The 13,007-nt window shown below is 33.8% G+C and overlaps 1 protein-coding gene across 13 annotated transcripts in view; it reads left to right on the top strand.

Moving 5' to 3' along the window:
- ICE2 (interactor of little elongation complex ELL subunit 2) overlaps positions 1-13,007 on the top strand; it is a 65,443-nt gene that overhangs the window by 38,195 nt on the left and 14,241 nt on the right. For 10 of the 13 annotated variants that reach the window (XR_005528191.1, XM_039230602.1, XM_039230605.1 and 7 more), the window contains one exon: positions 1,840-1,969. Coding sequence is in view for 10 of the 13 variants with exons in the window: in XM_039230602.1 (XP_039086533.1) it covers positions 1,840-1,969 (130 nt within the window). In the remaining 3 variants the exon portion in view is untranslated. Of the gene's footprint in view, positions 1-1,839; positions 1,970-3,584; positions 3,627-5,054; positions 5,144-6,325; positions 6,528-13,007 lie in introns of those variants that run through there. The other 3 variants (XR_005528193.1, XM_039230608.1, XR_005528192.1) reach the window with 3 other exon arrangements.

Genomic DNA, 13,007 nt, shown 5'->3' with positions numbered 1-13,007 from the left:
GCTTCAGATTCTGCATCTCCCTCTTTCTCTGCCCCTCCCCCACTTATACTCTGTCTTTCTCTCTCTCTCTCTCTCAAAATAAAAAAAAAGACATTAAAAAATTTAAAAGTAAAATACTTAGAAGTCTCTTCAACCTCATACAAGCTATGAAATATCTATTTCGAAATTTATCTAAAAGTTTAAAAAGTTTATATGAGTAATTGGAAGACAACGAAGAAAAGCTTTCAGTTGGGGAGAACAGGAGTTACTATTCAAGGGAGAAAAGAATAGCAAATTCAATTTCTTCTTAATTTACCTAATTATTTTGAGAGAGTGCATGCATGCGCATGAGTAGAGGAGGGGCAGAGGGAGAGGGAGAGAGAATCCCAAGCAGGCTCCACACCATCAGCACAGAGCCCAGTACAGGGATCAAACACACAAACTATGAGATCATGACCCGAGCCAAAATCAGGAGTCATACACTCAACTGACTGAGCCATCCAGGTGCACTAGTAAATTTAATTTTTATAGTTTGAAAACTTTGTATTTAAAATTTCACTTTAATTTTGGAATAATACCATAAAATATTCAGACTTTTCTTTCCCTTGGCTTCCTGGAGATGGCAGTAGAATACATATAGAAATTAAAACCAGATTCAGGACTTAGTTTTAAAGATATGGAAGTGTTATCAAGGAAAATCTCATGATCCAAAAAGAGTATCTTCTTTATCAATTATTCAACTCTGCTGTAAACTGTGTCCCTGAGCAAATTTCTTAAACGCTCTTGACCTCCACTTCCTTATCTCTAGCTTATTGTTGCAACTGTAAATGTGGATTACCAATTGCTGAAGAATTATTATATAATAAAATGCTTTTAGCAGTAAAATTATCTTTATCACAGTTTAATTTGTTTTTAATTGTGAAGATATGTAGAAGCCTTGTATTTGAGGTTTGGCCCCTGGAACAATAGCTTATTAAATATGCAAAACCTGAGGTATAGAATTATTGAAATATTGTGCACTCGAAACTAATAAAACACTGTTAATTATACTGCAATTTAAAAAAAAAAAAAAAAAGAAAAACCTTGTTCTTCACCTCAGATTTTCCATTTTAACAAAATTATTCCCCGGGTTATGCATATGCACTTTGAAATCCAAGAAACACGACTTTAAGAGTTTTACAACATTCAAAGGTAATCATATGAACCAAGCTTACTGTTAACAAAATTTTACTGGATTTGAATTGTTCTTTCCACCATCATTGTTCCAAGTTCACTAAATTTGCCACTTTCTGAAAATCAGGAATTCTGAAACATTTATGAAATATTTTCAAGTATATGAATAGTGACAGCTTAGTATAATTTCAAAAGTACTAACTAGCCTTTTCACTTTGAATAAATCTTTTGAATCATGTATTTCTTCTTCTGCAGCTGGAAGTGAAGAGACTACTATCAAGAGTAGAATATTCTTTGACAGAAATGAGATAACATGAGCACAGTGAATAGGACTAACATACTATTTCATAATCGTGTATTTCTTTGCATATCGTCATTTAGACCAATAATTGCCACAGTTATTTTACTTAATCTATTTAGTGTCCTGACCAATAAATTCTAAATTACATTTCCTGATTAGAATGTGTGCATATGTGGTGAGGTATGTGGATTTGGGGTTGAGGTGGGAGGGCGGGTAGCTGTTAGTTCAGGATATCTTATCTGTCCATCCCGAATTCTACTATATCTGAAAGGATGAAATAAGATTACATGAAAGTATTTTGGAAGCAGCAGAACTATATAGGGATATGTATTTGCTATGAAAAGTAAATTAATAGAGCTTTGAAAAAGTATAACCTTGCATTTCAGCAATTTCCAGTTTATGTACTACCCAAAGTGGAATATCAAGCTTGTTATGGAGTTGAAGCTCTAACTGAAAGTGAACTTTGTCGCTTATGGACTGAAAGTTTATTGCATTCCAACTGCTCGTTTTATGTTGGTAAGTTACACAGGAGGCTTTGTTCTCCTTTTTAATTCCTTTGTAAATACATACTTTTATTAATCAATTATAAAGACTTCCATTCTCTACTCTTTGTTTTCAGTTTTCTTGTTGTGTTAACATTCTTTTCTACTAAAGCATCATTCCTGCTGCAAAGTTAAGTGGTGGGGGTGTGACTAGTGAGATTAAATGTTTTCTTTTCCCTCTTATTGTTTAGTTGTAGTTGAATGTCAACATATTTTATTTTTAAAATACTTAGTTTATTTTACAATATAATAAACTGTAGAGGTGTTTTCTAATAAGCTTCTTTTAAATTGTTGGTGAGAACATTTTTTGAAATTTTCTTGAAATGTAATGACACTTGAATTTTTTCAAATAATATTTTTTTACTCTGTTTCTGTTTTGCTATTTGAGGGCGATGGTTAGGGATTTGATTTGTGTTATCTGGGTTCACGTGCAGTTAACATACTTTACATGAAGGATCACCTACCAGTCATTATTGATATTGCTCCCTCCCAGTGGAATGTCTCATCTCCTATGTTTTAATCCATCCCATGTGTCTCAGTCCATCCCAAATATCTCAAGTTGCCCTTCTGTGGAGTCATTTCCTTCCTTTGATCTTTCAAGGTAGGGTCTTTTTTTTTTTTTTTTTTTTTAACCACTCTTATGATGACTTGTTACTTTCTACTGTGTTGTTCCTTTTGACACCTATCATATCTTCCCATTAGACAGTAAGTAGTTTAAGGTCACTGTCTGATGAAGCTTTGTATTCTCATAGTGCTTAGCATAATTCCTGGTGTGAAACAGCTGTTACGAGTGTGTTTTTCTTGCTTAATCAAAAAAAAAAGTTACTTATCTGAAAATTTATTCCATATTTTGGTTAGTCAGTGTTTTGTCTTTACTGTATAAGAGTATTAATAAGATAATTAATTTGCTCTCTCTGCTTAACTCAAAAACACAAATGGCTAAATGTACTACTTGGTGATACACCACCCCCTCCTCCTGTTTCATACTCAGTGCCCCAAGTTCTTTGTTTTAGTTTTCAGCTAGTAATTGCAATTGCAAGGTTCTTCCTAAAGACCTCTTGCCATGAAACCATACCAACAGCCTTCATGTAAGCTACTTGAAAGCAATCACTAGCCGCATCCATTTTAGGAAAGGATGAAACAAAAACTTAGCACTTAAATCCTATTTAAAGTACTGAAAGAATAGAAACTCATGACAAAACAATTTGAAGTGCTGTTTTTTTTGTTTGTTTGATTTTTGATGTACTCTCACAGATAAAACTGCCATCGTCTATACGGCCTACTTCATTTAAAGTATTCTTTGAAGTCCTAAGTAATTATTGTCCTATGTGCTCTTTATCCTCAGTTACTCTTACCCACTTATAAGCCATTCATTTTAATTTAATGGGATGGTATATTTAGTTTTTTTGACATTTGTTTGATGAGAAACTTATGTTATATGGTTGTGGGTTTTTTGGGGCTTGAGGATGGATTTGGTTTTTTATGTGGGGGTGAATATGTTTTAAAGTGTTGTTTTAAAAGCATCTATGGGTTAGAGGGTTGTTTGTTGTTGTTATTTAATGTTGCTATATTACTCTTTTAATTTTCAGAAGAAATGTTGCATCAGGGAGTATAGGAGAAAGGGCTCCTAAGTAAGTTTTTCTTATAATTACTTTCTGGAAATAGGATAAATACAGAAAGCAACAGTCATTTTTGTTATTGTGGTGTCTAGAACAACTGAATATAATTAAAATAAGTTATATATCAGATATGAAAGTAGTTTGTGTGACTCATTACTTAGTCTCTTTATAGTTATACCTAATGTAATGTAGACTTAGTGGTTTTGGTTTTAAGAATAGTGTCCGTCTACAGATGGTCAAGAGTTAAACGAGATGTGTGTAAAATACTTAGGATATCTCACTTCAGAAGTATTTATTATTGCCCTTTGACATCCAGTTAACAGACTAAACTGGAAATGAGTTACTACATACAAGTTACAGTATACCCTTAAAAGCAGTAATGTGTTTCTTTTCAAATATTCTGTTCTTTCATGCTCCCTGTTAATATGTCAGTTTTTCTCACTACATGCCTCCTAGCCTCCCAAAGTACAGCTTATAGAATATTGTTGGGTATTTTTTTTCTTCTTTGGTTTATTACATATCTACCAACCACAAACCAAGTTATATATTATCTGATACACTTGAAAAGCTCCAAAATTATCCTTAGAAACTATTAAGTATATGTGTGTGTATGTGTGTGTGTGTGTATATATATATATATATATATATATATAATAATAGAACAAAAGAATATAATAGAGCTCTCATTTATGAAATATGTAATGTGGGTCAATGACTATATATCCATTACTGCTAATCCTCTCTATTCTGTAAAATAGATGATGTTTATCTTTGTTTTACAGAGGAAGAAACTAAGGTTTTCTGTGTACACAGTTTCTGGGAAATCCAGAATTTATATCCCTATCTCTTCTGACTCCAATATAAGGGAATAGTAGAAATCATGCTAAATGTGGGAGTCAGAAGATATGTGTGAATAATTACTATATATTTTATAATTGCCTGAGGTTTTTCACTTATACATAATGGATATAATAATATTTGGTTCGACTTACTTCAGGGACTATATATACAAACCTTTTTTATTATAATTATTACCTAATATATCACCCAAAAGTAGACTTCTCCTTGATGAAAATAGATACTACAAGACAAGGAATATTTTGTGTAATTTTGTACTGAGGAAAAAGCTCTTAACCTAGAATTAGGTGAAACTATGGAAAATCATCTTTAAAATACAAGAGTTAAAGGATTTCTTATCCAAAAATTAAAAGCAGACTAAAGCAAACAGCAGTAACTTCTCTATACTTACACATAATTTTTAAATGTCTACATAGTACTCTTTCTGTTCTAAGAAAATAGAATAGTTGTAAAATACATCATTGATTTGATGTGTTTTTCTCTTCCATTTTTAACTTTTTAAGTATAATACACTTTCAGAAAATGGAAAGAATATAAATGTACAAATCAAGGAATTATAACAAACCCAATACCTCTAACTAGTTTGCAGATCAAGAAGCTGAAAACTACCAGTGCCCTGAAGACCCCCAAATAACCCTTCCCAGTCATTGCCTTCTTCCTCTTCTCCAATGGTAATCATTATTCTCATGTGATAGTTTCGTTTTCCCACTCTATACAAATGGATCCATAAAATAGTAGTCTTTTATTTATTCCTTCTTTCAATTAACATAGTTTTTGAAATTTATCCATGTTAGGTAAAATTTTATCCATACTGTTACCGTATGTAACAGTAGTTTTGTTGTTTTGACATATTCCTTTCTAAGAATATACTGCAGTTTATCGATTTAACTTTAGGAACCTCTTTGGGTTGTTTCCATTTTAATGCAACTCTAAACATTCTTGTAAATGTCTATTAGTGCACTGCACACGTATTGCTGTTCAGCATATACCAAGGAGTGAATTACTAAGTTAGGCATACATTCACATTCAGTACATAATTTGAGAAAGTTTTCCAAAAGTTAGACAACTTACACTTATATTAGCAATATGTGAGGGTTCCAATTTCTTTCACATCCTTGCCCACACTTGGACTTCTCAATTTACTTAATTTTAGCCATGCTGGTAGAGAGATGCTATTTCATTATTGTTTTACTTTGCCTTTCTTTGGTTGTTTATGAACATGGACACTTTTTCACTTGATTTATCCTTTGGATGTTTAGTTTTATGAATTGCCTTTTCAAGCCTCTTGCTCATTTTTCTATTGTGAAGTTTTTGTTTCTTTGGTCCTCTTTGTTAGTTTTAAATGTTAAAAATATTTTCCCCCATTCTGTTACTTGTCTTTTCAATATATTAATGGTATCTTTTGAACTTAATATTTCCTTTATGATTTGCTTTCTTTTGCCAATTTAAACCTCCCCCCCAGCAAGATCATGAAGATACTCTCCTGCATTACTTCTAGAATCTTTATTTTTTTTTCTACCCCTTATATTTAGATATACAGTTTATGTGGAATTTATTTTTACATGGAATATCAAGATATTTTCAATTTTTAGTACTGTTTATTGAAAAGACCACCCTTTCTGCTTTCTGCTGCTCTCCAATGCTACTTGTATTATAAATCATATATGTGAATCTAATTCTAACTCCCTCTGTATCCTTCAGACAGTTCAGTACCTGTTTTAAGTACTCCAGCTGGAGTAATTACTTAATTTTTCTAGCTACCCTAGCTAGACAATTAACACTGTTTAAATTACTCTAGCTTTGTAAAATGTTCTATTTTGTAAAGTGAATCTTGTCGATTTGTTTTCCTTCAGGAGTTTCTTGGCTATTCTTGGCCCTTTGTGTTTACAAATTTTGGAATCAGCTTGTCAGTTTCTACCAACAACAACAAGAAGATTGGGATTTTTGTTAGCAAGTGCATTGACTCAATGTGGAGCAAATTGGTAGCTTCACGATAACATATCTTCTAACCTATGAACTGTGTATATTTCTCTATTTATATCTTGAATTTCTCAGGTATTTTATGATTTTGTATGTAGAGATCTTGTGTATCTTTCAAGTGCATTTTCTTGGTATTTGGTATTTTTAAGCTATTATAAATGGTATTTCTGACATTTTACTTATGGTTTGTTACTAAAATATAAACTTTATTTGCATATTGATTTTGTATATTGATCTTCTATCTAATAACTTTGCTAAACTTATTCTAATGACTTAGATGTTTTAAGTAACCAATTACATCTTCTGCAGATAATGACCATTTTATTTCTTCTTTCTAATCTTTATATCTATTTTTCCTTGCCTTCATTACCTAGCACTTGATTAGAGGGTGAATAATGGGCATTTTTGTCTTATTTCTCATCTTAAAAGGGGAAGTTTTCAACATTTCACCATTGTGTTTGATATTTGCATAGGTTTTTGTAGATACCTTTTCTTAAAGTTCCTTGCTATTCCTAGTTTAAGAATTTTAGTCATGAATGGGTAAAAGAAGATTTATCAGTTATTTTCTTTGCATTTATTGGCATGATGGTATGACTTTTTCATTCTACTAATGTGATGTATCCTTTGATTAACTTAAAAATGTTAATCCAAACCTGGGCCCCCTGGGTGGCTCAGTCGGTTAAGTGCCCTACTCTTGGTCTAGGTGCAGATCATGATCTCATGGTTTCGTGGGTCCAGGCCAGCAGCTCCATGCTGACAGTGTGGAGCCTGCTTGGGATCCTCTGTCTCTCCCTCTCTCTGCCCCTCCCTCACTCACACTGATTCTCTCAGAATAAATAAATTAGCTTAGAAAGAAAATGTGAATCCAACCTTGTGTTCCTGGCATAAACCCAGCTTGCTCATAATATATTACTCTTTTTATATATTGGTAGATTTAATTTAATATTAATTCTGCCATCTGTGTTTATGAGTGAGACTGGCTTGTAATATCTTGCCTAGATGTTGGTATTAAGGTTATATTTATGTCATAAAATGAGCTCAGATGTATTTCCTCTTCTTATCTGTTAGAATTTCTATAAAATTGGCATTACTTCTATAAATGGTAAATTTTACCTAGGAGACATGTGAGCCTAAAGTTTTCCTTTTTGAGAAGCTTCTAATTATCAATTCTCCTTTAAATTAGTTTTAGAGCCATTCACATGTTTAATTTCTTGCATCAGTTTTGTAATTTGTGGTGTGTGTATGCTTTTAAGAAAGGTTTTCAGTTTTAAATTTTCAAAAGTACTAGCATAAAGGTCTTTATAATATCCTCTTATCCTTTAATGTTTGTAGTACCTGTAGTAATTACCACACATTACTAATAAATTTGAATTTATGTATGTCTTCTATTTGACTCATTCGTTTAGGGACCTTTTTTTGTCCTAGTGCCTTCTTGTGAATTGAATATATTTTTATTCCATTTATTCCCCTTTATTAACAGGGATAGTTCTATGTTAACATAAGTATATATTCTTTTATTACTCATTTTTTTTCTTTTCTCTTTTCCTACTCTTTTAAAGGTTACTCTTGAGGTGTGCTAATATAGTAGCTCCTAGCCACAGGTGACTGTTTTAAATTTATTAAAATTAAGTAAAATTTAAAACTCAGTTTCTCACTTATACCAGCCATATATCAAGTCCTTGAAACCTGCATCCAGTTACTATATGGGACAGTGCATGTATTTCCAAGCATCACAGAAAGTTCAGTTGGAGGATGCTGCTTTAATAATTTAAGGTGCATCCCTGACTTATCTCCATTAAAAAGTACTCTAGTCTTTTTTCATCAGACAATAGTATTTTACATGTCTATACATTGTTATTAGTGTATACATTTGATATCCGTTTACATTTATTCATGTATTTATCTGATTTTAATGCATTTCTTCTCATATTTCTAAGATTCAAACTAGTATCATTTTCCTCTGTCTGAAGAATACCTTTTAGTATTACCTTTATTACAGATATATTGGTGAGAGAGACTCCCAGTTTTTTTTCATCTAAAAGGTTTATCATTATTATTATTTCACCTGTATTCTTGGAAAGTCAGCTGTTCATCTTAATTTTTTGTTCCTTTGAAAGTTACATCTCTTTTCTGTGGCACACTTGAAATTTTATCTTCCCACCTGATTCTTAACAGTTTTCCCACAATGCGCTTAGGTTAGATTTTCTTTATAAATATTCCTTTTGGGGTTCATGTTGCTCCTTGAATATGTGACTCGGTGACTGAACATTTTTGGACAATTTTGTCATTATGTCACCAAACATCCCTGCTTTTCCATTGTCTCTCTTTTTCCTCTGAGATTTTAGTTGTATTATATTATCTTATTGTAACCCTAATATCCTTTACATATTGTTCTTTATTTACCTTTCCTTTTGACTCTTCATGCATCATGTTTGATACTTTTTTCTAGTTCATTAATTCCCTCTTCACCTGTCCCTAATACACTGTTTAACCCATTACTTGAGTCCTTAATTTCAGTTAGTGTATTCTTCAGTTTTAGATTTTCCATTTGGTTCTTTTTTTTTGAGAGAGAGGGAGAGAGAGCTTGTGCCTGAGCAGGGGAGGGGGCAGAGGAAGGCAGAGGGACTCTTAAGCAGTTTATACACTCAGTGTGGAGCCCAACATGGGGTTCAGTCTCATGACCCAAGATCATAACCTGAGCGAAAATCAAGAGTCACACACTCCACTGACTGAGGTACTCAGGTGCCCCTGCTTTTGGTTCTTTTTTTTTTTTTTTTTTTACAGATTATAGTTTTCTATAGAAATTCTCAATCTTTCCTTTATCATTTTAGGCAAAATTATTTTAAAGTCTGCATCCAGTACCTCTGTTTTCTAGATTTCCTGTGTATCTTTTCTATTATTTTTTGTGTATTCGTTTCCTAGGACTGCTGTAACAAAGTACCACAAACTAAGTGGCTTAAAACACAGACATTTCTTGTTTCTCAGTTCAGGAGGCTAGAAATCCAAAATCAAGGTGGCACTGAGCCATGTTCCCTCTGAAACCTGTAGGAGAGAATCCCTCGGAAGATAGAATGCCTTTTCTATCATCTGGTTTTGCCAGCAGTTGTCGGCATCTTTGGATTGTAGATGCATCACCCTCGTCTCTTGTTTCTCTCATCAAGTGTCATCTTCTTCCTCTGTGTCTCGTCTTCTTATATGGACATCAGTCATTTGGATTACAGGCCTGCCCTACTCATCTTAGTATGACCTCATCTTAATCTTTAATTATATCTACTATGATCCTGTTTCCAAGGAAGGTCTTGTGGATTAGGGCTTCAGCATATCTTTTGCAGGGGACACAATTCATCTCACAATTCCCTCCCCTCCCCTCCCCTCCCCTCCCCTCCCCTCCCCTTCCCTTCCTTCATGTTGTTTCATTGTATGCCAACCTCTTCTTTATCAAGGGCCAGCTATTATATATGAAAAAATGTAGAGAGAATGAGAAAGCTAAAATGTATCTTCCTCTAGACAAGATTACATTTTTTTCCATTTTTTTTAATTTGAGAGAACATATGAGTTGGAGAGAGGGGAAAAAAAGAGAGAGAGAAGGAGAGGGAGTGGGGAGAGAGAGAGAGAGAGATCGAGAATCTCAAGCAAGCTCCACACTCACCATGGAGCCCAGCACAAGGCTTGATCCCACGACCCTGGGATCATGACCTGAGCTAAAATCAAGAGTCAGACACTCAACAGACAGAGCCACCCAGATGCCTCTAGACAAGATACTTGCAATCTACCCTAATTCAGTTATAGGGATTTAGACCGTTTAAAGCTTGACTTTAATACCAATAGGGTATTGCTATTCAGGGTCTGTGCAGGTAAGAGTTGAAGTAGCAGGACTGACACTACCAATCATTGGAAAGACCTGCTTGCAAGGCTGGCCCTTAGCTGATACCTGGGAACTTAGCTAGTAAACCATTCCCTATACTGACAGAAGACTTTCTCTAGCTAATAAGAATAGGTTATAGTACACACATTGTACAAACAATATGGCTTATTCTGAACATCTGCTTTCCTTTGAGAGTTGAATTTTGGTATATCCTAGGCAGAGGGCACCTACATTATGAACCCTCCCCCCAATAAAAACCTTGAATGCTGAGTCTCTAATGAGCTTTTCCAATATACAAAAAAAAACAAAACTTGTTGCTGGAAGAATTAAGGTGCACCCTATGTGACTTCAGTAGGAAGAGATTCTTTTTTTTTTAACTTTTAATTGTGGTAAATATACATATTCTGGAATAACTTGGAATTTACCTCTTAACCATCATAGTGTACAATTCAGAATACATTTTTAGTGTACAATTCAGTGGTATGAAGTACATTCACTGTGTTGTGCAGCCATCAACCACTGTCCACTTCCAGAATTTTTTCATCATCCGCAAACAGAAACTCGGGAGAGACTCAAAGATTTCAACTGGTTTCTTCTGGACCTCACTCCATACACCTTTTACTTTTGCTCTTTTTTTTTTTTTGGCTTTGTATCCTTTTGCTGTAGTAAGTCTTATCCATGTGTACAGCTATATGCTAAATCCAATGAGTTCTTTTAAAGAATCTCCACACCCGGAGACCCCTTTTTACACATGATCCCAACTCGGGAGTTTAGGTGTTCAATTCATTGATAGATCCTGAAATCCACTTGTTGTTCCTTTAATCCTGAGAGACTGTGGAAAGCTCTGGTTCATTTCTTAGCCTTTCATTGCTTTTTCCAGAGAAAAGCAACCACAAAGGCCAGGCTCTCATCTCTAGGTTTCTTTCTTCTTCTGGTTGTTGGCTTCATTTACTCCTTACCCACAAATCTATTCCCAATCCCTTTTCCTCCTTGCCACTAATAAACCTTGTACTTTAATTATATCAGTTGCCTGTCTTTGAGCTTCGTGTTTATTGATCATATCTCAAGCTCCTATAGCAGTATCTGGCACATGGAGATCCTCAATTATGTTTAGATTGAATGAAGTTGCCTTTATTACTGGTTGAAGTAACAGCAAAAGTCAATGGAAATAGAAATGGTAGAAAATAAACCATTGAATTTGTATCCTTTGTTCTTTTTACTGTCCCTAGATGGGCATAAGATAAACCACTGGGATGAGAATATTATAGGAAGAGAATATTATAGCTCTTATTTATCTGTTTTCTAAATACAAATTAAGCATTACTCATATTAATAGATATGTGGATTGATAAGTGATACTTTATGTTGTCATACAGTCCGGTCACATATAGTATCTTCATTATCTCCACATAGCACACTTCTAGAGAGCCACTTTGTTCAATCCCTTCCTTGTGAACAGCTACCCTCAGAGTTGTGCCATACAGTATCCATGGGTATGTTAAGTATGATTTTGTTGCCAAAAATGAAAGATGTTACTTTTTTTTTAATGTTTATTTATTTTGAGAGAGAGCAGGGGTTAGGCAGAGAGAGAAAGAGAGAAAATCCCAGGCAAGTTCCATGGTGAGTGCAGAGTCCAATGCAGGGCTCAAACCCATGAACAGTGAGATCATTACCTGAGCCAAAATCAAGAGTTGATTGCTTAACTGACTGAGCCACCCGGGCACCCTGAGTTGTCACTTATTTTAAACAAAAACAAATAAAACACTTATATATCTTTATACTTTAAAAACTTGGAATCAGATTAGAAAAAAAATAATCTCTTTTAAAATCTTCCAGAGAGCCTCAAGTACAGGAATGCAGACCCTATCATAATGTTTGTAAGAAAAACTGATTAAAAAAAAAAAAACTGATTAAGAACAGGGAAGATGGACTTTTACTAGTAGAAATCAGACAAAAACTTTTGTGCAATTGGTATATGGTGTTAAAGACAAGCAGTATCACTCTACACTGAGCCATTTATTGCATTTAGATCTTTGTATCATTGTATCTTTTTTTTTAGCTATCACAGCCATTAAAACCTGTAGTAAAATGAATTGAACTTTTAAAACATCCTTCACATAGTTGTATCACACATCATTAAACCAAGATTTCTCAAAACAAAGCATAATCATACATTGTATATTATTTTAACTTTTCAGAAAAAATTTTGGTCTGTTTTAAGAGCTATTAATGAACAGTTTTTGATGTGTATAGACCACTGCTATAAGCATAAGAGAAAAGTAAAGTTCAGAATAATTAAGTAGCTTGTTCATAGATACAGAGTTTATCAGTTGGCAGGACCAGAATTCATTCAGTTTTTAAGTGTTAATAACTTTAGCAAAAAATTAAAAAGGGCTAGGAAAGAAATGGGGGAAGGGGGTGTAGGTGTTAGATGTAACAAAAGTGAAATATTTTGTGTGACTATATTAATCAGTATAAATTAACACAACTGATTTTACTGTGTTTTAGAAACTGGATTCTTAAAGTCTTGGTTAGAAACCTTCCAAATGCTCATATTCTCTTTCCCATGCACTCACGCACCACAGTCCTTTCTCAAATGTGGCCTGAGTTTTCCTTTAGACCATTGCTAGCCACTCCTCTAATTAACTTAAGCATTTTGTTGTCATTTTTCCCCCATCCAACCCTGCAAT

Source organism: Hyaena hyaena, unplaced genomic scaffold, assembly GCF_003009895.1.
Source record: "Hyaena hyaena isolate Hyena2069 unplaced genomic scaffold, ASM300989v1 scaffold_49, whole genome shotgun sequence".
Classification (NCBI taxonomy): domain Eukaryota; kingdom Metazoa; phylum Chordata; class Mammalia; order Carnivora; family Hyaenidae; genus Hyaena; species Hyaena hyaena.
This window is presented reverse-complemented; position numbering and strand designations above follow the sequence as displayed.